Source organism: Furipterus horrens, unplaced genomic scaffold (assembly GCF_987537825.1).
Source record: "Furipterus horrens unplaced genomic scaffold, mFurHor1.1.pri manual_scaffold_5, whole genome shotgun sequence".
In the NCBI taxonomy this organism is placed as follows: Eukaryota; Metazoa; Chordata; class Mammalia; order Chiroptera; family Furipteridae; genus Furipterus; species Furipterus horrens.
Genome location: NW_028327175.1, coordinates 107,255,734 through 107,283,081, shown reverse-complemented (window position 1 = coordinate 107,283,081; position 27,348 = coordinate 107,255,734). Strand labels below are relative to the sequence as shown.

The following is a 27,348-nucleotide window of genomic DNA, read 5'->3' as shown; positions in this document are numbered from 1 at the left end:
CCACCAGCCTAGAGAGCGATTCTCTGGATACGAGGAGTAGCTATGAGCTGTTTCCAGCAGCTGGGAAATGGGTACATGTGCTGGGAATCTTTCAAGGCACCACCAGCATGTAGTGCCAGCTTTATCAGGATCTGCACATGTGCTTCGTGAAGCTACAGAGAACCCTCATTTCCTGCCTGCAATGGAGCCATGATTATGTCACCTTGATCCCTATCTCCCATTTCATTCTTGCCCCATCCTATTGCTCTCAGGGTGAAAATGGAAACCCTTAACAGGGTCTTCCAGGGCCTGCCAGCCTCTCCAGCCCCAGCTTGTCCCACCTCCCTCACACTTTGCTCTCCAGCTATGCCTGGCTAAAGGCCAGGGAGTGTTTTCTCAGTTTCTGTGAATGCAGTGTTTTCTCCAACTCCTCATGGCTCCTATCCATGCTTCCTCTGCCTGGAGCAGCCTTCCCAGCACCTTCTACCTCTACCATACCTAACTGACATCCCCATCTCTAGATTTCAACTCAAAGATACTTCCTCAGAGCAACGCTCTTGAAACTCTCTCCCCATGAGTCTCATTTTCCATTAGTAGCCAGTATTCAGTTTGTGTGTCTTGACATATTTTTTCTTTCTTTGCAAACCATAGCACACAAAAATTTGTATAGATATTCTTTTCTTTAACAAAAATGCTATATTATTTTCTTTGCTTTGACTTTTTTTCCTCTTGACAATATAAAATCATTAGAAATTATCCAGTTGAGATGGATAGAGTTAACTGATTTTTTAACTCATTTTTTCTAATGAATGATTGATATTCCATCATATATATGTAAATGTTTTTACACAATATGAACATACAATAAGTTATTTAAGAATTTTGTGAGCATGGATTATGTTCTAGTTCCTAAGTTGGGTGGTGGGTTAATAACTTACATATATGTGTATGTATATTTGGTACATATCAATTATTACATAATTAAAATCGAGTTAATGAAAATAAGAGACTAAACATGCTCAAAAGTAATAAAATAAAATGAATTAATGTTAAAATTTAAAAAAGAATTCCCATATTGATAGGAGTTCAGATTGTTTCTGTGTGTGTGTGTGTATGTGTGTATGTGTGTGTGTTTTCACTTTACAAACAATGGTGCACAGAACATCTCTGAACAAATATCCTTATATTCTGATGCTTACATTTCTGAAGCTCAGTCCCTAGAATAGTATTATTTGGTCGACATACACATGCACTTTACATTTCAACACCTATGCCCAGATTCCCTTTTGCAAATACAGCCAATCACATGTGCACTGTCAGTTCATGAGGCTGCCCAACATCTTTGTTGGTGTTAGTATCTTTCTATCTTAATTTTTGCCAGTCCCTTGGCAAAGGAATGGCTTCTTGCTGTTGTCCTGACTTGCATCTCCTTGGATATTACTGAAGTTAATGATCTTTTTATTCATATATTGTTTCAATAACAAAAGTAGGCCCTACAATGCTAGGACCTTGTGTTAATTTAGGGGAGAGGTGGGGACTTTCTGGGCACATCCTTTGCCTTTGCCCATCTGTCCTCGCCTGCTCTCCAGTGAAGATTGTGTTCAGTTGTTCCCCACAGTGTCGGGAGTTTTGGTCTCAGTGACTATGGCGATGTGGTGGGGGTGGGCAGAAGGATCCGCATTGCCTGTGACCATCCCCCTCTCTCTCTCCATTTCCAGACCCTACCCAGATGAACAACGCAGTGCCCACCTCCCCTTTGCTGCAGCAGATGGGCCATCCACATTCGTACCCCAGCCTGGGCCAGATCTCCAACCCTTATGAACAGCAGCCTCCTGGCAAGGAGCTCAACAAGTACGCCTCCCTGAAGGCCGTCGGTAAGTGCTGTTTTGTTTCTCCTTCCTCTCCTCTGCCTTTCTGCTCCTTCCAGATCCCTCTCCAACTTCAATCCACTCCTTTTTCTATCTTTCTAACCTCTCTCTTTCTTCATTTCTATTTCTTCTGTCTCTTTTTCTCTTTATCAATCAATCAATCAATCAATCATTCTGCCTATTTATTCTATATATTCTGGGTCTCTACTTGGGATACAGTTTGCTAAGGGCCAGGTCAATTCCTACCTTGCTGTGTGGGGTGTGACGGGTGGGCGAGGGGCACGTGTTGGGACTAATTCCTGGGGAGGAGGGTCTGTTGTATGCTCATTTGGTCCCACTGACACCTCAGCCCCTTCCTCATCCACCGTGTGCCCTGGTGAATCCTCAGGGAACCTAGATATAGAATCCAGGACACCGAGTCTCCAAATGCCTTGCCCTTTAGTGGGTAGCACTGATCATCCACACAGGCATCCTGTCTCTGAGGAGTGGATAAGTATAACATTCCTATCCCAGGAAGCTTCTGCTCTTCAGGGTATAAATATTTACTGGGGCAGGCAGCCTGGAGCTACCACTAACTGAGCTCTTACCAAGTGCAGGACCTTGCATTGGGCCTTTTGTACACTGTCTCGTTCTCACAGTCATCCAAAGAGGAAGAAACAATTATTGTCTCAGTTTCAGATTAAGAAACTGAGATTCAAGGAGGCTAATGTAACTTGTCCCAAATCAAGCAGTCTGTGGGCAACAGAGCTGAAACTTGACCCTGTGTTTTTATACTTTGGAGCCTATGCTCCTGCTACTACCCTCCCATGGCCCTGGGTCTCCTTCAGTCTATTCCCCCAACTCATACATGAGGGAGTGTGTCAGTGATCCAGGGTCCATAAGAATGTACTCGTAGTAGAGTTCTGTTGGATGAAAGCAACAGCCACAGCTAAGTCAGACTTTGGGCAAACACAAGACCCACAGACCATGTGCTTTCTTTCATTATCAGCTTCTCATCCTCTTTTCTTCTTCCACTGCCAAGCCCCTCATTAGAGATGCAGTGGAAGACACTAGCTGATCGATTCCAGTGTGAAATATCCTAATTCCGTTGTACACCCACATCAGAAACCAAAGCACAGACACTGTCACATGTCTATGATGCTTGTGGTTGCCATGGCCCACAAACAGCAGACTCATAAAACAACCATATTGGTGCCCAGCAGAGAGCCTGGCACATACTAGGAGCTTGGTAAGTGTTTGAACCAGAACACTAGCTTTAAGAATTTATGTTTCTGGATCTCCAAGGACTTCCAGGGGAACCATTCAATGAGGGGTTGGTCCAAATTTATCATACCAAGGATGCAGGTTGTGCAGACTGACACAGGCTTTTCTATATCTGAAGCTTCATAAGACTTACTCACCAATCCCCTATATTTCATGTTTAATTTCTGCATCCAACTCAACCCTCATCTACACCCCATGACCACAGATTTCTCTATTCCATATTGCATGTCTGCATAGCATATGCATTTTAAGCATGTTCGAATAGATTCAAATATTACTAGGAAGGGATGAGGCCTGTTGCCTAGGAGAGAAAGCGAGGGCACCTCTGCCAATGTAACTGTGGAAGCCTCATACACTATTTGGTGGCCTGCCTCCCTTTATGAGCCTTGCATTTAGGAATAAACAGTGTCTGATCTTATACTTGATACTTCTTCTGACACTTAAAAAAAATTAGTCCAGATGTTTTTTCTTTTTGAACTGGTCACATTACCCTAAATGACTCATTTGTTCAACTTAGTTAGGCCTAGAGTCTCATCCTCCATCAAAACCCACTATCTCATGGATATTGCCACAGAGCTCTTTGATTTCAGAGTTTAGGATTTATGTGGGATCCCTGTGCAGAGCAAATGTTTGCAGTGCATTTGTAATTAAATTTGTAGCATGAAAATTCATTTGGCACTCTTTGAGTAACTCTTTCTTCCACAAAGGAAGAACTCCTGAAATGTATGTTGAATGAAGGAATGACCTTGTCTTTGACAAGAATCAAAGAATAGCTTAGTAGGAAGGAAGCGGCACCTCTATATTTTCTAAAAACTATAAAGGATCACACTTGGGGAACAATCCCCAACCCTGGATATTGTTGATGTGATCCTCTTCTTCTCCATTTTTTTTTTTTTTTTTTTTTTACTATTGTGGGAGTTCACAGTCCTTATCTGAGTCACAGACAGTCTTGTAAATCTCTAGTGAGTGGAGATCCACTGAGGAGCTGATCGAGGGACTGCCTGCATCTGCCTGCACAAATGACATGCAAATCTCATAATAAACATTCTTTCAAGGGCTCTTATTAAGTCATAATGTGACCATGGTGTGAATGATGAAATGCATTTCGTTAATGAAATCATTACTACCCAGGGAAGAAGTTGTTTAAAAAATGGTTTGCTGTTAAAAGCTCAGCAACCTCTGATAACCAGATGCATTTTATAAAAATTTCAACTCAATAAGAGGAGGCTTGGACAGCTTTTAGGGTTAACTGCCAAGTGTTAAAATACCTCTGAAAAATAAATTTCTCTTGGTGGTTTTAAAATCCAGAATATCAGTGGGTTTGAGGTGGTTACTGAAACTCTCTAACCCAAGTTTCTTATTTTGAAAAACGAGGAAGCCAAATTACATGGTCTCCAAGCTCCCTCCATTCTAATTTTAAAATTAGAAAATTAAGCAATTCCACTCATTCTAGTTATTAGAATACCTGTGGGCCTTTAAATTATCTCACTCATTCACTTCCAACTCTGGGAGAAGAGGGTAGTAACTGTTGGTTGTTCCTTTTATTTAACTTTAATTTTTTGTTTGCTTGTTGAAAGCACACTCATTCATGTTTAAAGAGAGCTCTTTTCTCTCTACAATTCAGGAATTTGGGCATGTAACATCTTCTTACATCTAGCATGTGACTGCAGAATCTTCTGTTTCCAAAGGCTTCACTGCCCAGTTATTGGTAAAAGATTGCCAAACACTAGGGAAATGTCAGAGGTTAAACCTCATTGTCCTCTGTACAAGAATGAGTGACGGGATTGACTTATTTGTTTGGTTCATTCATTCATTCATTCATTCATCCATTCAATCAATCATTCATTTAATCCCCAAACATTTAATCTGGTGTCCCTTTCTTGTAGTCTCACTGAAATAGGAACCAAGTCTTCCCCATTCATCAATGTATCCCCAGTATCTAACACCATGTGGGGAACTTGATAAGTGATCCCAATACATATTTGTAAAACCAGTGAATAATACCATGTGACAGGCACCACATCAAATCAGGTGCATGAGGGGATCAGCTAAATGGCAGAATGCCACATGGCCTCTGCAACTGGTCAGGACTGAGTTTAAGATCTAGTTAAGGCATTTTCAACTAATTGAAGAAATTACTTAACCTCCTTAGGTCTCAGTTTTCCCATCTGTAGAATGAAGATAATAAAAATACACAGTTTGTTGTAAAGATTTAATAATATAATGCATGGAAAGTGCTTGACCTGGTCTTTGGTCGATCCTCAGTAAATTCTGCCACATATTTAAATCTCTAGACCAGAGTTTTTTGTTGCTTATATTTTTCCTTGAATCTGCAAGATAAAGTGGTACCTTGATTAACACAATCGTCCAGATTGCACTTTGAAGGAAATAGTTAGACCCATATCTTTCATTCCAGTTGGAAGGGAAAGACATGCTTGAAAGCAAACTCACTTCAGAAACCTCACAAAGTAAACAAGCAAGTAAGCCAACGGCACATGACTTTTCTGAGAACCAGCAAAGAGGCAGCCCAAACTCTTCATTCTTCCCATCTATCTCCTGGGTAACGGACAACAGGGACCCATGCCCAGGTGAATGGCTACTGTCTATCAGAGAAACATTTTGTTTCACTCAATTAAACCTCTTTGCTAAATCAGAAATGTGGGTTCAAGTATTTTAGAAATATTTCCCCCCCAGGTTGAAGTCAAAAAGTGTTTCTTGTGATAGACTGAGACAAAATGTCACCTAAGATTTTAGTTAAGCACACTACTTCTCTGGCCTGAGCCACCCACGTGAGGGGTGGTTACCCTGTGAAGACCCAGAGGTCAGTGTTTACAAGATAGAGGTGTTCGTCGAAAATCCCTCAGCATCACCTGATAGTTCAGAGAGGGGTGAATCCTGCCTCCAGAACTGGAAAAAGACCACCTTTTTTTGTAATTACTGATGGGCTTTGCAAACAGAATATCGCCCCCGCGTTGGCATTTATCTCCCATTGGCCCCACATCTAGTTTTTCCTCTAAGGTGTCTGAGAGTTTCAATCCTCAGCCACCAAAGGTTCCTGAAGACGGGCCCTTTGGATGCTTCACTGCAACACTGGTTACCTGGTGAGAGAGACAGGAGGTGCCAGCATGATTTATAAATGCTGAGGTGCTTTCGTTTTTAATTCAAACATTTACTAAGAATATATTTTCTCTTTTACCACTGGCAGATGATGGACTACTTTTGCTGGGACCATGTCACATTTTCCAACAGCACTTTTTACAACCACAGCAACAGTGCACTTAGATGCAGTGGGAATGCCTTCTTCACTCTTCTTTATGGTGTGAAAACCCTAAATGATGCATAGGGACTTCAACCATCAATTGACCTCTGCTAGTGATTTTTTATTTTATGATATGGCAAAAAGGGAGCTAGTGTCATTGAACTCCCAAACAGTACACCTCTGTGTTAGTCCCAACATTTTGCCGATGGGGGAAGTGAGGCTTCGTATAATTAAGTAATTTTCCCAGTCACACTTTTAGTAGATGGCAGAGACAAGAGTCATATTCAGGGCTGTTTGATTCAGAATCCTATGTTCTTTCTATGAAATGATGCTGTCTTCCAGAGAGCAATTTCTGGCATCAAAAGGACATAACAAAAAACAAAAAAGAAAGAAAGAAAAAGGGAAAGGAAGAGGCTAATTTTCCTCTTTTTGTAAGGGAGAACTTAGTAAGGTGTTAACTGTTTTTCATTGTTTGATGGCAAAACTTTTCGCATGATGCTGTGTATAATTGAGATATAACATATTTAAAGTATTCTCTAGTTGAAGTATAATTTACATGTAGTGAAAGGACACAGATCATAATTTTATAATAGTGTGATTACTGAAATGTACATGCACTAGGGTAACCAACGTCCCAGTAAGGATAAGAAATATTTTCATCGCTCAGAAAGTTCCCTCATGTCCCCTTCTTCTCAATGTCTTAGGCCCATCCCTTTTCAAATAAGAATTTAACTTGTCGCCCCCAAAATACTTACCTAATGTCCACTAGGCCAACTACATAGTGAAACCTTAACTATATGTATTGATAGCCTATGTGACATCTGATTAAGTGTCCCTGTTTGCAATGGATTTATGAAATAAAACTTGTCATGGCCTCGCCCGAGCTGAGCTCTGTCTTAGGTAGTGCGGGCAGGGGAGACTGCAGCGCGGCGCCTGCCTTCAAGGCAAACTGATGGATGTGACTTGGAAGGGAGATGGCTTCTTTGAGGTCAGTGACTCAGTGATGGTCAGGCTTGTGTCCCCCCACACAGGAAGATCTGGGGCCACAGAACTATTTCCAGATGTCCATGACCCCCGTTCAGAGGAACAGAAGCATGAAGTCATCTCAGGCGGGTCCCGTTTAATTTTAACTTTGTCACTCTTTCCCTGTCACTCTAATTCCCCCTCTGCTGTGAGTGATGAGGGTGTAGAGTTCATATCCGCAGGGTGAATATGGCAATTTCAGTGTCCTTTAGCATGCCTGAGAGGCCAACCGGAAATGTTTAAATGGGGCCAGATTTGTGCACTGTAATCATTCAGATCACAGACTGTTCCCTGCGTCTACTCTCAGCTGGTAGCCTGACCTAGCTCTGGAAACTGCAGAAATATTGAGAACTTGGTCTTTCCAGGTAGATTCCTAAGAAAGGAAAGGGAACTGGTGGTGCACGCTGAGTGGTCAGACCTGTAGCCAGTGAGCAGAAGCTGCTGCAAAGACACATGGGCAGGTTTGCCCCGCTGTGATTAAACCCCAATCTTACAGAGAAAGCCTATCAAGGACAAGCATAGGGTGGGTAGCTATAGCCATCTTTTACTTCATGAAAAGGATCCCCATAGGGTTCTGCTAATAATGTGAGAGTCCCCTAGCGTGCATTCAGAACCTCTGAAATGGAATTCAATTTGGAGAAACTGATGTATAACCAAAATTCCAGGCATTATAGGATTCTCAGATAACCAATTTAACTTTTAGGGGAATTTGTGTACCTTAGGAAAAGTGACACCTTGGAGAAACTTGAATGCTTCATTCATTCAACAATATTTTTGAAACATAGCTGTCACCCAGCATTGAAAGTTGCAGTCAGGAGAGACTGCCCCTATCTTGAATTTGACACTAATAATGCACCTCCCTGCCTTTTCAGGAGGGAAGTTATGGTAAAACAGGATCAGAATTGATCTCTTTCAACAGAGTGTTGTCATTATCCAAAGTCACCTTATGTAACTCAGCTTTTTCTCTGTTTCTGAGAGGGTTGAGATTTAGAGTTAGTCACTGCCTAAGAATTCTCTCTCTCCCTTTACATTACTAAAAACACCTAGGCCTTTTGCAGGGGGCTTCAAGGCCTTGTGGAAAGAGGTCCTCACATAATTTGATTTGCACATTTGGTCTTTTGCCCTGTTCTTGTGTCCCCTGAGGCCTGCCTCCCTTGGAGGCTCCAGCTGGGGCCTCCAGCAGCACCTGGGTGTGAGGGCACAGCAAAACCAGGAAGCAAGAAACAGATGAGCAACTCTTGATTGTTATTTTTTAGGAAGTTCTGATGGTGACTGGGCAGTGGCGACACTTAAGTTACCAAAAGGTACCGTATGGCTTTTTCTAGCTCTTTTGTACAGGTGTTGTTGGATTTGACATTAATCAATGAAGGCACTGAGAGTCCTGGTATCTGTCTATGACCCGGTACACATGTGTGTCTGTGTTGAGTAGACCTGCAAGTCTGTCTAAGTTCCACTGTATAGGTGTTTGTGTGTGTATGCATGTGTGTATTTGTGTGTGCATGTGTGTGTGTGTGTGTGTGTGTGTGTGTTGTGGGAGGGCCTGGTGTACTTGGTGCCCATTATTGAAGAATTACTGCTTCTCACTTCCCAATATATATTGCCTGAAGGGAAATGTTACTCCCAGAAATCAGCCCAGATAAGACCTCCAGGAAATGTTGTTTTCTCAGAAAGCTACACAGGGAAAATGGCAAAACACAAGGTAAATTAATGCAGGGAAACAACACATCTTCTGCGGGAGAGATAAACATTCCCGGGGCCTTGGGAATGATTAAGCTTTTAGGGAACAGAATGCTATTTTCAACTTTCCTGAGGCAGCATCAAAAGTTGAGGAGCTGGTTGACTTGAGTCTGTTAACTAGCTGGGGGAGCAGGAGGCAGCTATAGCTTGGTACCTCCCCACTATGCGCCTTTGTGCTGTTATCATTTAATTCTCTGATGACCCAGTGGTGTAGGTGTTGCCAGTCTCCTTAAGAGATGAGGACGGATGTGGGTATCTGAGCGAGGCTGTCTCACTTGCCTCACATCACAAGGCTGGTAGGTGGTAGAGCTGTAATTTGAACCCGTGTCTGTCTGTCTGACTATAATGCCTAAGTCATTTCCCACTGGGGTGTGATGGGAGCAGCTCTTTTCAGAATACACCTGAAACCTGTCTCTTCTTTTTTCACTCCTGGTGCTTTGTTGGATTGGTGGTGGGGAGACTGTAGCTGACCCAAGGAGGTCGAGGTAGACCTCTTTAGTGACCTTGGACAGGGGACAATTGGAAGACTTTGCAGGGCTCTAGGCAGGATACTGGCATGACCAATTTTGCATTCTCAATAGATAGTTCTGATTTCCAAGTGAAGACTGGATTTGGAGAGAGTGGACTGGCACTGGTGACACCCACTGGGAGGCTCTCGGAGTCATCCAGGTGGCAGAGACCTGAACAGGGGTGGGTGGAGGAAGGAGAGAAGAAGAAAGAGTGGAGGGATGATTAAGAAACTGTGGGATAAGGTGAATGAGTGCATGTGAGTGGGGAGGAGGGAGCCTGGGCCCATAGCTCAGCATACCCAGGAGGGTTGTTAAAACACAGGTCCCTGGGCCCCACCAGAGGTGCTGATTCACAAGGCCTTGGGCAGTGCCCTGATGGGTTGAATTGCTAACAGATTCTGAGGTGATACTGATGCTGCAGGTCTGGGAACCACACTTGGAAAATCACTGCAGTAGAGAAATTTTGTCTGAAAACTAAAACCCTTTGACCAGGTCTCTAGGTATCTTTCTGTGGGCTGAGGGTTCTGAAGAGGGGCCTTTGACCAGGTTCCCATAGGCTCAGAAACAGCCTGAGCTCTAGGGGGTGAGAGAGGAGAGAATGGGGCTGTAATGGATTCCTGTATTAGAAGACAGACCTTTAGATCCAGGTGTCTGATGAGAATCCCTTGACTATTCGCTGTTGCCTTGAGAGAGGCAGATTTTTGGGTCTTGCATTAAATAATAACTGTTCACATGTCAATGTCCATTTTTAGAAATGCAAACAATTTGGAACATGACAGACCTACTAATTTGAGGCATAAACTTTTTTTTCCTCCCCTGTGAAAAACAAAGCCATTATGATTCCTGTGACAGCATCTGGAGGCAGTCAGCATCCCTGTCCTTATATCAGCCTGTTGTTGTCTGATGCACTTAGAAAATGGTTCAAGCCAGGTCAAAAGCAAGGGCTTGGAAGCTGTTTTTCTACCCAAACGGCTAATTTCACCTGCCCTGCTAAATGCACCTTTATTTTATCCTGCCTGTCTAGGGAAGGAAGAAGGGGGCCCAGAGAGGGCCAGGCCAAGTTCCTTGGGGTTCACTGGTCTTCCTCTAGCCTCTAGACACTGAGTCCTGAGTCTCCATGAGGCATGATAACAAGGTTGGGGAGTTCGTATGACTCCCGCCCCTCACACCACACCACCTTCTTGAATGAGAGACACAAGCAGGGTGTGATGGACTTAGCCTCAGTCACGCCTGGGTTGCAATCATGGCCCCATCATTTGGTATTCTTGTTACCTTCAGCAAGTCACTCAACCAGTATGAGCTCACCCCCTTTTTTAAGTCTATAAAATGGAGGCAACATCATGTAAGAATGAGATGAGACACTGTGTACAACACATGTCCCAGTGCCTGGCATATGGAAGGTATATGTGCGTGAAGTCCAGAACTGATACTATTGCTGTCGTTATCAGGAGAGTTAATGAGAGGCCATGAAAAAGCTTGTGGTAACAAAAGCTCAGACTCTGTATAAACCATCATTTCCCAAACACTTCTGACACCTGATCTTTTCCCTGCAGGAAAACCAGTTAGTGTCATAACATCCATTGGCAGGAATGTTGCAGGAGCCCACCTTGGGAACATAGGGAATGAGCAGAGAAATAGGCAGAGGGGTGAGTGTCATCTGGGGAGGCTAGATAAGGAAGGGGTAGCTGCGAAGAGGAAAGGACAAAGTCCCTAAAGGTACAGGTTTTTTGCTTTTACCCAGGTTGACTGTAAATCACTTTGGAAGTAACTCCATCAGCCAGGACAGGAAATGGCAAAAAGATCATACCAGTTTGCCCTATTCTCTTATGACTTCTGAAGGTTTGCCATGCAGGTCGCCCCCTAGTGGTCACTGCTGTTGATCCACTCATGACCAACCTGGGAACTCCTGGCCTATTGGTTTAAAACCCGGGACAGAAGACACCACCACCTCAAGCCCAGTGGACTCTCTTAACCAACATGAAGAAACGTCATCTGCTTATTTTGCAAAGTAAATCTTTAAACCTGACTTTTCCCTTAGTCCAGTGCTGCTGCATTGCAATACTAAACTTAGGGGAAACTGCCAGCATAGTACTGCGATGTAATCGCCCTGGCTCTGATTAGAATCAGGCTGTATGCAAGCCACTCACATGCTCAGAACATCCATTTCTACTGTTTCCAAAGCAGAAGCAATGATAATATCCATCCTCCATCAGGTTTGGGGGGGTAATTTCATGAGACAATGCAAGCATTACACTTCAATGAAGAAAATACACTTCTCTCAGCTTTTCTGCTTTTGCAGATGAGGGAACTGAGTCCCCCTGAGATAAATGATCTTTCTCAAAGTCACACAGGAAAATTACATCACACCCAGGACTAGGACCCAGACTTCAAAGAATGGCTTAAAGACTTGACCCAAAATTACTGGAAATGTTTGTTAGAAGTGTAAATCTTAGGCCCACCCACTCCTAAGGAACTGGAACTATTGGATGAGGGGTCTCCACATTTTTTTTCACTCGTTTTTTAAAATGCACCCTCTGGATAATTTTATGTACACTAAAGTTTGGACCTACCTTTTTCTAAGATGAAGTCCTAGATGTAAACATAATTTGCCCTTTAACACCAATTTTTACTTGCCAGCATTCCTCCAAACATGATTTATTTTTGCTCTTTGCTAAAATAAAACTGTTTTCTTAGTTGGTGTTTGAGCTGGGGATACAGCTGGAAGGTAAGGCGTTGGAGGTGGACAGTCTTACTCTGCTATTTATCAGCTGTGGCAGAGTAATTTGGCAGCCAAATCACATCATATCTCCGGGCCTTGGGTCTCCTCTGTCACATGGAAAAATGATATTGTCTTGTCATTGGGTTTAAACAAGATAATATTGGTGAAATGGCTAAAACAGTGTCTAGTACATAGTAGGTATTCAATAAATCTTAGCCCTTTTTTAAAAAGAAAAATGATATAGTTTAGTGATAAATGTTCATCCAAGAGATGTACAGGAGGTGCAAGGCAAAGAAAATGTGTAAATTGGGTTACAGTTCCATAGGAGTGCAGACCTCTTGAGGAAGAGCTCACCTAAAAGCAGCCTTAAAACATTATTTCATGAAATTCAGGCTTTTGAAATTTTCTGATTTGGGTTATTAGTTTGCTGGTGAGCAGTAAGGTATAGAGAAGGTTGAAGATAAGGAGGTGATTTTTAAAAAATAAAAATCATCACTAGCCATCAGAGAGACACAGATTAAAACCACAATGAGATACCACCTCACACCGGTCAGAATGGCCATCATTAACATATCAACAAACAACAAATGCTGGCAAGGATGCAGAGAAAAGAAAACCCTAGTGCATTGTTGGTAGGAATGCAGACTGGTACAGCCACTGTGGAAAACAGTATGGAATTTCCTCAAAAAATTAAAAATGAAAGGAACTGCCTTTGATCCAGTGATTCCACTGCTGGGGTTATACCCTAAGAATCCTGAAACACCAATTCAGAAGAACCTGTGCACCCCTATGTTCATAGCAGCATTGTATACAATAGCCAGGTGCTGGAAACAGCCTAAGTGCCCATCAGTAGAAGAGTGGATCAAAACACTGTGGTACATTTACACAATGGACTACTACACAGCAGAAAGAAAAAAGAAACTCCTACCCTTTGTGACAGCATGGATGGAAATGGAGAGTATTATGCTAAGTGAAATAAGCCAGGCAATGAAAGACAAATACCATATGATCTCACCTCTAAGAGGGACTTAATAAACAAAACAAACAAACGAGCAAAAGAGAACCAGAGACATGGAAACAAGGAACAGACTGACAGTGATCAGAGGGGACGGAGGAGGGGGATAAGGGGGAAAAGAAGGAGAAGGTTCTAGTCAAGGAACAAGTATTAAGGACCCATGGACATGGACAATAGGGTGGGGATTGACTGTGGGAGTAGAGGGAGGGCGGGGCAGGGGAGAGCAGTAGGGGGAAATTGGGCCAACTGTAATTGAATAACAATAAAATAAAAAATAAATAAATAAAATAAAATCCTACCAGGTTCTGAGTTCAGCTTCTTTTGAAAAGCGCACAGCAAACACTGAACTTTTGATGAGCTTCCTTTGTAATCTATAGGGCATGAATTGAATCAGTGGAGGAGATTCTTTGCTTTGCAGAAAATTCCATTGTGGCGAGATTGCAATAAGCATTTGAGTAGTTTGAAAGTATGTCTCTGAGGCTAAGCCAGCTAGATCTCATTCATTTCAAACTTCCCTAACACCTTGCATGGTGCCCACAGCACATTGTAGACATTCAAAGTAAACTTTATTAGTAAATTAGCAAGTGAAGTTGGGCATCCTGTTATCTTTTCTGAAGAGGCACTGGGATATAGCAGAAAAATCAACCAGACAGAAATCAGGAAAACTGTATTCTAGACCCAATGCTGCTTCTACCCATTTGGGTGTCCTTGAACCACAGCTTCAGTTGCTTCCATATTAAAATGGAAGATTTGGATCCCTGATCTCATTAACCCTCTCTGTCTCTGTAAGTAAAAGTCCCAGGCTTTGCTCTGACTGTCATGTGCCCACCTCTGAACAAGTTGTTATGGTAAGGGCAATGATGTGGGTTTTTTTGTAGTCCCTGGTGTATAGCTAGGAAATAGGGGAGTGGGTGGGCTTTTCATCCAGACCACATGGACTAGGAATAGTGGAGAGGTGGGTGCCCACCTGAATACTGGGGGCTCTTCCTGGAAGTAGGGTGAGTGAATGACTGGTATTTGTGTCAGTTATGTCTTGCCACAATAGTGCTGTGTAACAAATGACCTCAAACCTCATGACTTAAAAATTATTTAACTTAGCATTTTTTGAGATCAGGTGTCTTTGTGCCTGTGATTTATGCTGAAGAGGGAGGTTTTTCTAGTCTTAGCAGAGTTCACCCATGTATCTGGGAGCTGGTTGGATATTGACTGATCAGACTGGTTTTAGCTGGAATGACCAGGATGACTTGACTGTGCTCCAGGTGTCTTTGCTCTTAGGAGAGTGTAGCCCAGACACGTTCTCATGTTGAGGAAGAGACCAACCCCAAACCAGTGAGCACTTTTTCAAACATCTGTTTAGGTCATATCTGCTTATATTTATTAGTCACATGGATGAATTCAGAATCCAGTGGTGGGGAGACAATATCCTCCTTTTGGAGAGTAAGTTTCAAAGCCACGTAAAAAGTGTGGATACAGGGAAGGGTAAAGAGTTGAAGTCATTCGTGCATTAATCTAGCATAGAGTCCCAGATCTTAAAATTATCTGCTTGGAGATGGATCTTTGCCACAGCAAACTGGAAGGAGGTACATAGGATTAAGAATAGTTAACCTTTTTTGCTTTATTTAAAAAAAACTACCAGTTGGATAAAATTTTACCAGCTTGGAAAATGATCAGAAGACAAACTGCACAGTGAATTTCTGAAAAAAATAAAAATAATAATCTCCATCTATGGAGCAGCAACGCAGGATGCATGCAAAGGCAGTGGATGAGTGCACGGTTTCCATCCAAGCCCTTCTGTACAGAGGGCTCTGGGGTCAGCTGTGGCTGGAGCATGAGCTCATCCACCTTTGTTCAACAGCCTCTCAGACTGTGGGGACTGCACAGCAGGACCGCCTAAGGGGAGAGGCAAAGGGCTTGAGGTTTCAGAGGCCTGTTGACAGCATGACATTGACAGAGGGCTCCCTGCAGCACAACAGAAGGGCTCATGGGACATCCTGGACAGCTTTGGTACAAAGCTCCATCCAGGCACTCTTTCCGAATCCTCTCCAGCAAAGGCAGCAATACTTCCTGTTGGGAGACCTCAGGGTTAAGACAAAAAAGGGTCAGGTTTCTGGGTTTCCCTTACCAGTTTTCTGTCTTAGAGACACATGTCTTCAGGAAAGGGAGGGGGCCCCGTGGGAAGAGCCCAGAGCCCTGAGCTTCATTAGGACCTGGTTCAAATGTGAGTTTCCCCTACTTGTGTCTCTGCAGCAAGGCCCAGGACCAAGTGAAACAGGGCTAATTTGCCACAAAGACAAATTTTCTCTCCTCCTCCCCAGCCCTCTCCTGCCTGGAAAACCAGGCTTTCTTCCTGCCTTTCTTGTTTCTGCCTGCTGAGACAGCCTCAGGAACCTGCACAACTTTATAGAATGTACTTCAAAAGAAGAGAGAAATACCTGGGTATTTTTTAACAACACGAACTGTTCCCCTTTTCACTTTTTAATTCAGCTTGTGAAGGAGAAAAAACTTGAGACCCAGCAAATATTCCTATGTAAGTATAAAGCAAATACTTCCCTACTGTACCAAAAGGCCCCACAAATACAGTAGCTTAAAAGAAAGAAGTCTATTTTTCTTTCATGTTGTAGCCTCAAGGGTCTAGGTTGGTGGGAAGACTCTGCTCCGGGTCATTACTCAGGGACTCAGGTTCCTTCAACACTGTTCTACCTCCCTCTACCATAGTGTCCTTTTCTGCATTGTTAGAGATGGTACAGCCTGTGAAAAGAGGGAAGAGAGAATACCCAAAGCAACCAGTTTTCTTTTAAACAAGTAAGGTGAAGTGAAAATTGGGTGCCTCACTTTTACTAACATTTCATTGGTGAGAGGTTAGCCACCTGGCCAAATTTAACTTCCAAGATGGCTGGGGAAATTTCTTTTGGAGCTGAGTGGCCATACATCCAAGAAAAAAGACAGAAGACTATATTCATATATATCATGCCTGAATAATAAGAGATGTACTCTATTGTTTTGGTTGAACCAATATCCCATAACAAATATATCATGTAATATGCAAAATATACATATATATCCTATATGAATATACATATGTATGAGTAATAGGATACATATATGAAAGGAGACTTATTATGAGGGTTTGGTCCATGCAATTATGGAGGCTGAGAAAGTCCCATGATCTATTGTCTACAAGTTAGAAACCCAGGAAAACTGGTGGTACAATTCTAGTCTGAGTCTGAAGGCCTGAGAATCAGGGCAGCTGATGTTGTAAATCCCATTCCAAAGGGCAGGACAAGACAAATGTCCCAACACAAACAGGCAGGCAGGAAGGACATGAATCCTCCTTCTTCTGCTTTTTGTTTTATTCAGTCCCTCGAAGGATTACATGATGCCCACCTGCATTGGGGAGGGCAATCTACTGAATCCACCAATTCAAATGCTAATCTCACCAAGAAATACCTTCACAGACACAAGGAGAAATAATGTTTAAATCCATGGACCAGTTGAGTTGACACCTAAAATTAGATAGCACAGACTAGATGATCAGAAGATGAAGTATCCTGCCCATTTCTAATATTTTAGAGAATGCCATTGGAATTGAAATGTATCCAGTGCTTTTATTCCTTTACCAAATTCATATTATTGTACCCCTGCTCTGTGCCGAGCACTGGGTTTGGTGTTTGGAATACAATAGTGAACAGAGCAGATATGATCTCTTCCACAGAGCTTGGCCCTGCCCACACCTTGATTTCAGACTTCTGGCCTCAAGAAATGTGAAAGAATAAATTTCTATTGTTTTAAGCCACCTAATTCATGGTAATTTGTTATGGCAGCCCTAGACAATTAATTCACTGTGATGGGTTCATAATAAGTGTGGAAGAGATGAAAGTGGACAAAATAGCCAGAGGCCAGGTCATGTAGGCTTTAGGGACGACTTCAAGTAACTTGGGTTTTATTCGTAGATGTGAGGGGAAGATTAATTACTTCATTTCCACATAATCTTGGACCAAAGACAGGGACAAATGAGGAATGGCAAAAGCTTTGGTTTGCCTACCAGGTGAAATTTATCACCTGAGACTCAAGAATATCACCGTGTGAGAATGAGCTGCAGGAACTCCTCTTTAAGATATCTTTGGCCCAAGAAAAGAATGTAGGTGGGAGGCCACCTGCTGAGACTCTCAGATGTGCAACTTGTTTTGAAAACTGGTTATTGCCTTGACTCTCTCCACTTGCACAGAAGCAAGGCCCCATCCCACCTTGCACCTGTAAAAGTGTCTGCTGCTAATTAAGAGAGAGACAGATGGAGGAAGGTACAGTTCAATTTTATACCCTTAGTTTCTTCAAAGCAATTAGTCTCATTGGAAGGAAAGCACCTTTTTCATTCTTCCTTCCTTTTTTTTAAATGAAGAAAAATCAAACTAGAGAAAACCATTGTTGTTGAAAGGCTAACACATCTGTTTCCTGGTTGGCTTGTCAGCCATCTGCCCACAAAGTACCAGGGCTGATTAGGTTAATGCACTTATTAATGGGCCTTACAAGGCTGTTCAATGAATCTGTTATTTCTTTCACAAGGAGCTCTTTTAATATACTAAGACAGGGACCACACTGCACAAAGCCGAGAGTGGTCACATCAGCAATTCTTTCCCCTCTCCTGAAACCAAAGCAAAGGTGACCAGAAGCACTGGAGAGAGGATTTCAGGAAAATTGCATTTCATAGTTATGGGAACAGCTCAGCCACCACCAACCACAGTCTTGCTGAAACACTCTTGACAATAACTCTTTGAAGGACAGCTGTGTGTCCCAAGCAACAAATCTGTGCCTGCTCTTCACTTCTCTAAAACATCTCAGAGTTGAGTAGAGGGAGGATGTTCAGATGTGAATGATATAGTCTTGCCTATAGGACATTAGATAATCTGGTGATCCTTGCTTTCTTTACCACACAGATATCCTTTCAGTTTCTTGAAGACACCATGTTTCTACCCACACGAGCGCTTTTGCAAATGCTGTGCTATATCAGTTATTTACTTCTGCATTACCAACTACTCAAAGCTTAGTGGCTTAACATAACGACCAGTTACTGAGCTTTTGATTCTGGGTCAGATGGGCATGTCTTCTGCTTTGGGCTGTATTGGTTGGTCTTGGCCAGGCTTACTTAGGATCTGGAGTCAGCTGGCAGGTCAGCTGATAGCTGTATGATCTGAGATGGCCTTGCTCAGTATCAGGCAATGAGCAGGTTGTTGGTTGTGGTGAAGATGGGTGACTGGCATGCAGGTGTCTCATCTTACAGGAGGCTAACCTGGGCTTCCTTCTTCACGTGGAGGCAGGTTTCCAAGATCCTGAGAGCAGAAGCCATAGAACTTCTAAAAGTCCAGATTCAGGGCATGTGTGACATCAAAGCCAGTTACAAGGCCAAGCCAGGTTTAAAGGGTGGAGAAATAGACTCCCCCATCTTGATTGAAGGAACTGCAAAATTGTATGGCCATTTTTGCTGTATACCATGTTCCCTCACCTGCAATGCTGCTTCTGTGACTCTTTATCTCCAGATCGAAGCTACAAGAGTATATTTTTATCTTTTTTCAGCTCTTCATCCAGGCAGATTGATGCCCCTTCTTATGCCATTTCATAGGGTAAACTAGGTCCTCAACGCACATGATGGGTGGAGGGAAGCAAAGAGGGAACGGAGAAATGAGAGAAGGATGTTGTTTTGGATGTGTGCCTCCTTTGTGTTGAGCAGGTTGCCTGGCACAGAGTGAGTGCTCAATAAATGTCTGTTGGATTTAACCCAGTTCTTTCAGCAGCCAAGAAACAAATGATATGAACTGAATAGTTACTATATTTCAGAATTCTGTGATGTAGCTTATATATCTCATAGAAATTATTCCTCATGATAAACCAGAGAGTAGTTTATATTATTCCTATTTCACACCTAAGAAAATAGAATTTTAAAAAGTTAAATGAGAACTTCCAGCCAAGATGGAGGCTTAGACAGACACACTGCATCTCCCTCCAAAACTAAGAAGGAATTCAACTACCTCAAAACTAGAGACAACAAGAAGTTCCAGAAAATCAAGCTGCATGGAAGCCCAACAAACAAAGATATAAAGAAGAAATACTCATCCAGACAGGTAGGAGGAGCAGAGCCAGGGCAGAGAGGATGTGGTGTGGTGCCAGCAGCAGGTGCGGCAGTGGCAGGCTAGTGGGAAGTGCAGTGACATGTTTTGAAAAGTAGAGAAGGACACCTGGGGAGCACTCCCAGCACCAGACCAGACCACACAGCTCACGGTTCCAATGCCAGGGAAAATAAAGCCTTATTGCTTTTGACTGTGCAAACCAGTGGGGGTTGGGGCGAAGGAAGAAACTGCTGGTCTTCCAGTAGAGTCCGCTTGTTTCAAGGGCCTCCATGGTCCTAGAAAGTCTGCAAACTCACTTACTCTGGGAATGATGGCCAGAGCAACAACTAGAGAGGTGCCAGTTCCATACAGAAGTGAGAGAAGTGCCTGGAAAAGGGGTGAGTGCTGAGCAAGTGGCATTGTTCCCTCTCAGACACCCCCCCTACAGCGCCACAACGTGGTGAAGTGGGTTGCCTGTACTGACAAATACCTAAGGCTCTTCCCCTTACAATATAACAGGTGCGACAGCTCTACCTAAGACACAGAGGCAAACAAACACAGGAGTCTGTCAAGATGAGGAGACGGAGAGGTGTGACCCAAAAGAGGGAATGGATCAAGGTTCCAGCAGCAGAAATAAGCAATGAGGAGATAGCCAACCTAACAGATGAGGAAATAGCCAACCTAACAGATGTAGAGTTCAAAACACTGGTGATAAAGGCACTCACAGGCTTGACAGATATTCTTAAGTATGGCAAATGCATAAGGGAAGACGTGAAGGTTATGCTAAATGAAACGAAGGAAAATCCACACAAAACCAATGGTGAAGGAATTCAGATCAATGATTTGGAACATAAGGAAGAAAAAAACAGTCAACCAGTATAGAACCAAGAATTGAAAAAAATGAGGAGAGACTTAGGAACCTCTGGGACAACTTTAAATATACCAACATCTGAATCATAGGGGTGTCAGAAGGAGAATAGAAAGAGGAAGAAACAAAGATTAAATGAAAAAATAATGAAGGAAAACTTCCCAAATTTGGTGAAGGGAATAGACATACAAGTCCAGGAAGCACAGAAAGTCCCAAACAAGCTAGACTCAAAGAGGACCACACCAAGACACATCATAATTAAAATGCCACAGATTCAAGGTAAAGAGAGAATCTTAAAAGCAGCAAGGAAAAAGCAGAGAGTTACCTCCAAAAGGGTGCCTATAAGACTATCAGCTGATTTCTCAAAAAAAAACTTTGCAGGCAAGAAGGGACCGGCAAGAAGTATTCAATGTGATGAAAAGCAAGGAGCTACAACCAAGATTACTCTATCCAGCAAAGCTATCATTTATAATGGAAGGGCAGATGAAGTGCTTCCCAGACAAGATAAAGCTAAAGAAGTTCATCATCACCAAGCCATTATTATATGAAATGTCTAAGGGACTTACTTAAGAAAAAGAAGGTCAAAATTATATTAAAATGACAACAACCTCACACCTATCAACAACTGAATCTAAAAAATAAAAACAAAGTCCAACTAAGCAAACCAGAGTAAAAACAAAATCATAGATATGGGGATCATTTGGAGGGTTATCAACTGGGAGGGGGAATGGGGAGAAATGGAGAAATGATGCAGGGATCAAGAAGCATAACTGGTGGATACAAAATAGACACAGGGAAGTTAAGAATAATATAGGAAGTGGTGAAGCCGAAGAACTTACATGCACAGCCCGTGGACATGAACTAAGGGGGGTGGGATTGCTGGAGGGAAGGAGGGTACTGGGTGTAGGGGAGCAAATGGAAAAACAGTTGAGACAACTGTAACAACCTAATAAGATACACTTAAAAATTAAAAATAAAAGCAAAAGGCAGAAAAAAAGTTAAATGACATTCCTATGGTCCCATAAACTCAGGTGTGTCTGATTGCAGAGCCCACAGACTTTCCTGACCACACCAGTCTTGTACCATGTTCTAAACACTTTTTCTGTTCAGAGAGCACCTGATGCCAGATTCACCAAGAGACCAAGTCAGGGTTGGATGTGGAGAAGGATATAGATTTTCCATGTGGAACTCCATGATTCCTCTGAAGGTGGCTTCTTCCCATACCTGCACTGGTGTAGCAAGAGTGGAATGCCTCTCTATTTTTCTTTAGAAGTTTTTGAGAAGACATTACCTATCTCAGCTGTTGGGGCATCTACTTCATAATCAATTTTCTCAGCCTGTCAGAAGCAAGAACCGTTGAAGGCATCCCTTGCTCTGAGCAAACCTTAGACTAGGTCATTGTCTGGAAAGAGAAACATGGGAATGAATGACCCTGGATCATGCCTGGGGACACAATGACAGTGAGAGAGACTTTTAATAAGAAACCGCTAGGAGGAAAGGAGGAAAGGAACATCCACTCCAACAATTGCCCTGATATTCTCTATACTGTTATGGTATTTTGCTCATATAGTCATTCACTGAATGTTTACTTAACGGGTATCTAATATCTTCCAGGAACTAGACTGGACATTGCTTATACTACAATGAGCTGAAATCAGACCTAGCCTTGCCCTCTTAGAACTCTAGTAGGAGAGATAAACAATAATGAATGAATTGCATAAAGCAGGCCAAATGGCAAGCATGATATGTGCCATGGACAAGAGCCTACTGTGGTGGGGACTGACCTTGTCAGACTTTCTAGAAGGGAGCAGTGTCTGACCTGAGAGACAGGAGTGAGATAGGCGCTCACTACCTCTTAGTTCTTTACCAAAATCTATGTGCCATCACTGTGCTAGATGCCAAGGCTCAGCCTGCGGTTCTCAACTCTGCCTACATGTTAGAATCACTGAGGCATGGGGCTTTAAAAAAATCTATGTCTGAGCCAGACCCTCAGAGATTCTGATTAAATTGTTTGGGGGAGGGGCCCAGGAATCTGAAGTCTTTATGAGCTCCCCGAGGTGATTCCTGTGTACTGCTATGCTCAGAGTCACTGAGTTGTACAGATGGAAAGAAGCACTCATGGTCCAGTGGGAGGACATGAATGTGAAAATGGAAAATTGTAAAACAGTGTGGTCAGTACTATGATAGAGAGAGCTGGGGTACCTGAGGGAATCAGGAGGCAGCACCTTAGCTAAGTCTTGAAAGATGAATAACAGAGAGTCCTGCATAAGTGAAGGGGCGGGACAGCCCAGCTCCAACATCTGGTTCTCACACCAACTCAGAGACCTCATTGTGCTCGAAAGACCGGATATTCTTTACAGCACTTACCATATTTATACTTGTAAGTAATCTGTGGGACTGTTTGGTCACTCTCTGTTCCTCTCTAGCAGAATGTCTACACCATGCGAGCAGAGACAAAGTCTGTTTCTGATTCTGCCTCCTATTTCTAGTGTCTAGCACTGCCCCACGCCTACTTGATGAATGACTAAATACCTGAACAAATTGCACAATGAGGTTTTGGTAGAGGAGTGATGTTGCACATTTTAGAACTATGCCTTTGACTGCAGTGTGGAGAATGGATGGGTGAGGTGAAACTTGAGGCAGGCATTGGAACAATATTCAAAGTGGGGGTGGAGGATAGAACAGGTTAGAGAAGTATTTGTTAAGCAAGGCTAGAAGGACTTGGTTTTTTGGCAGCTGGGGGAGAAGAGGATGAAGTCAGCAGCTGCTCCCATGCTTGTGCCTGGAGTGGCTAGAGAGCAGATATTCCCATGCCAGAGGGAGGACAAGCCTGAAGAGCAGCAGATCTGAGTGATGTTGATGGGTTCAGGCTTGGCCACCTGGAGTGGGGGATGCCAGTGAATCTGTCCTGGCTGTAACTAGATACATGAACTTTGAAGTTTAAGGAGGATATCAGAGCATTGTTGTATAGAAACTTCATGGCATTAGAAACCTAGAACTTCCTCTGGAAGGTAGAAAGATGGATACCTAATCTCACTCATGCCAGTTTAAGCAATGCATGGTATTTCAAGAATGTGTGCTCTTAGTATTTTCAGTAGCAGATTCCCAGGTTCCTGTTGGCTTTGACATTCTGTAGCTTTAGACAGCTCTAGAATTTATAAGGAGGACTTTCTCTTGAAAGATTGTGTCTATCAGGGTTATTTACATTGACAGGAGCAGAAACCCAACTTAAACTGTACTAAGCCTGGAAAGTTAGCCTGTGGCTGTCTGGGGTGTTATGCTGAGAAGGAGCTTGAGTAGAGGCCACTCTTATCAGGAGAGAACCCTGTGGTGAATGAGTGATGTCTGCTATGGGAAGAAGGCTGGAGTATATTTTTGCCCACTTGGTTCTGAAACCAAAGCTTTCCCTCCATGGCCTTTCAAAAGCACCAAATAATGTCTGTTGGACTTAGGTTCTGCCCTGGCTCAACCACTAGCTGTGGCTAACCTTCATTAAATCTTTACATGTGCTTGAGTTGGACAGTTTTGTAATCTATCAAGCTGGGATTAAAATCAATGTTGTTGAAAGGATCAAATGAGAAAAGAAACATGGAACTGTGATGCTCTCCATGAATTTACATTAATTCACATGTGTAGTAAAATGGGATGTTTTAAGTGTGGATGAAAAGCAGGAAATATTTCTGGTCTCCTGAGAAATGTAAATTCAAAGAGGTATTGATAAGAGATTAATTTAAAAAGTATAGAAGATCTTATAAGGAAATAATTGTAAGACAACAAAGTAAAAGGTCTCATAAATTTATCAAATAAATAGAGAAAGAACGAGAGAAAAGAAGAAAGGAGGGAGGAAAGGAAGGAAGGAAGGAAAGAAGGAAAGAAGGAACGAAAGAAGAAGGAAAGAAAGAAAGAAGGAAGAGAGGGGAAGGGAGGGAGGAAGGGAGGAGAACGGGACAAAAAGGGAAGAAATTGGTGCTGGAGAGTGGGGTGAAATGGAGTGGAAATTGGTATAATTCTTTTGTAGCACAGTTGGCAATATATATCAAGGGCCTTAATAATATTCACACCCTTTAAAAGTCATTTCACTTCAGGTGATTCATTTCAGGGCTGGATAGTAAATACTTCAGGCTTGTGGGCCAGGCAGCCTGTCACATGAACTCAAATCAACCACTGCAAAGCAAAAGCAGCCACAGAAAATAGGAAAATGAATAGGTGTGGCTGTGTCCCAGGAAAACTTTATTTTTAAAAATAGGCAGTGGCTATAAAAAACAGGTGGGCTATAGTTCACCATCCTCTGAGATAGATTAAGAAAATACTTTAAATATTATTTTAAATTCAAGATTCTAAGTACAAAGAGAGCTTTAGTCTAGAAGATTCTCATCTCACCTTTATTTTAGCAAAATATTGGCACCATTTGAATGCTCATCAGTAGGGGGATTGATTAATTTTAATAGTTCCATTTAACAATATATTCTTAGGCATTAAAATCTGCTTATTAATAATTTATAACAACAGGGGGGATACTTGATAGACTATTACATGAGAAATCAGTTATTTATAATGATGATTATGATAATGGTGGTAGCTCATATCTAAGCACTTTACACATATCATGCCTTTTAACCCTCCAAACAACCCTATGAAATATACTTTTTATTGTGAATACTTGCCTTATGCAGAAGCCGATGATAGTAAAAACTGAGTAATTAGCCAGAGTTATACTGCTAGTAGTTGGCAGAGTTGGGGTCTGAATGCGGGTCTGCTTAGCTGCTGAAAGCAAACGAACACGCTAATTAAAATCCCCATTTCATTCTGTTTATTGAGAAGACCAGAAAAAACATACACTCAAGTGTTGATATCGCCTCTTTTGAGTGGTGGGGATAGATATTTCTCCACACTTTGAATATTTTCTCTAATAAAAATACATCATTTTAATCACGAAGAGACAACCTTTGCATTTTATAAGAAAGCCAAGGATGGCAGACTGCTAGGTGTGACTGGTGGGAGAAGTGATTATTTGAGGGGGTCTGGAGGTGCTGTTGGGACGCCCTCGTCTTCTCGGTCCTGCTCTTGTTTGTGAGGGCACGCCCCTGTCCTTCCTTCTGTCTGTTCCAGGTGGAGTTTCTAGTGTGTGTCTCGTTGGGACTGTTGGCCCACTTGGCTGGGGTTTTCAGGTTGACTTGCCAGTCCCTAATGGTTTCTCTCTCTCTCTCTCTCTCTCTCTCTCCTCTCTCCTCCCCTTTTCTGTCCACCTGTCCCGCTGTCCAGCTGACAAGGTCAATGACGACTTCTACGCCAAGCGCCGGCACCTGGCCGAGCTGGCCGCCAAGGGGAACCTACCTCTGCACCCTGTAAGAGTGGAGGATGAGCCGCGGGCCTTCAGCCCGGAGCACGGCCCCGCCAAGCAGAACGGACAAAAGTCTCGCATCATCAGCAAGACACTCCCACATCCCCTGGCCTACAATTCCACCACCAACCTCAAGGGCTGGGACCCCAACGAGCAGTCTCTCCGGCGGCAGGCTTACGGCAACAAGGGCAAGCTCGGCACGGCTGAGTCAGCCTCCAGCGACCCTTTGGGAACTCGCCCCCAGCACTATCCGCCCCCGCAGCCGTACTTCATCACCAACAGCAAAACAGAAGTGACTGTCTGAGCTTTCGCTACACGGTGCGTCCTGGAGACCACACTCAGCTGAGAGGCAAAAAACAGCCCGGCCCACACTCTCCCTGGCCTCCCCCGCCACAGCCACCCGCGCACTCACTCCACACCAACCGACCAGAACCCTGCTGCTGACAACGGAATCACGTTTTTCCTAGGTCATGCCTGACACGTGTTGGCGGGCAGCTGAGCAGGAATGAAGCATAGATGTCCAGCAATACAGCAAAGGGAAACTGAGGCACACTCTGACTTCAGGCCCAAGGTTGCCGACTCACATGCCCAAACTGTGGGGCCAATTTTCCTTTTCCTCTTAACTTGAAACTAGAATCCATGATGAAACATAACAGTAGCACAATTTAGAGAAACTGTCCATTTGAGCACATATACCATTTGCCAGGAGCTGTCTGTTTATGAATGAATGAGCCAGAGTGCAAGGGGGGGTAGAAAATGAGGGTGACACTAGAGATGAATGTACTTGAAAAGAGGAGTCATTGGGAGGAATCTGTGCACATTACAAGCATTCTCTAATCCCAAGAAGTGGTGACATGGACACAAAATTTTGACGAGCGTGAGACAGTAACTGGACCCTAACCGTTCTATTTATAGTCCTTTTCATATCATTAATGTTGGAAGCAAAAAAACAACACATACTCAGACTCACAAAATGTAAATGACCCTGAACCCACCGACAGTGATGGGAAAGAAGGAAGATTTTAGGACTCCCATTAAGACCATGAACATGGAAATAGGAGGGATGGGCTTTTATGCAGGGAGAGGGTCCAGAGAGCATTAAATAACTTTTTCTTAGAAAAAGAAAAATAAGAATGAAATATGAAATATAAGCCTACTGCAAAGCAGACAAGAACAGCAAATTCATTTTTGTCCCAAATCTTCAAGACTTTGTAAGTCAACAATGACATCAAGAACAATTAATAGGAAAAACGACAGCTGAAAAGTTGACAAGAGGCAAGAAGGGAACCCAGAGCATCCAATTTCTGGCATGTCCCCTTTGCCTCTAAGATAAGACACAGATACACTAACCAGTCCTCCGGTAACTGTCAATCCCCGACTCCCTTCCCTACAGCCCGTTGCCGCCGCTGCCGCCAAATTTCAACTGCTTTGGACTGAAAATGTCATAAGCGTGGGTGGTGCCTTCAATGTGTTACTGTTTAATGACAGTCTTATTTCCCAAGTGCAACCTGTGTTCTTTTAGCTTCCCTCCCTCCTGTTTTTCTGTAGTGGTTGATGTTATCATCTTCCCTTCATTGGTGAGCCCACCCCATCACACCCTCTGAGGGGGCTGCTGCAGTGTCAGGGGTACCTAAAGACCAAGATCTCCCTACCTCCCACACTGACAAAA

General features: G+C 43.0%; 1 protein-coding gene across 2 annotated transcripts in view; it reads left to right on the top strand.

Annotated features, from left to right (window-relative positions):
* The window catches only part of SHISA9 (shisa family member 9), a 281,819-nt gene extending 255,755 nt beyond the window's left edge, over positions 1-26,064 (top strand). Inside the window, exons 3-5 of one of the 2 annotated variants that reach the window (XM_090279143.1) lie at positions 1,698-1,853; positions 8,649-8,696; positions 25,601-26,064. In XM_090279143.1, coding sequence (XP_090135269.1) covers positions 1,698-1,853; positions 8,649-8,696; positions 25,601-25,983 — 587 coding nt within the window. In that variant the 3' untranslated portion in view covers positions 25,984-26,064. The remainder of the gene's footprint in view (positions 1-1,697; positions 1,854-8,648; positions 8,697-25,600) is intronic. The other variant, XM_090279144.1, reaches the window with a different exon arrangement.
* Positions 26,065-27,348: the final 1,284 nt, after the last annotated feature.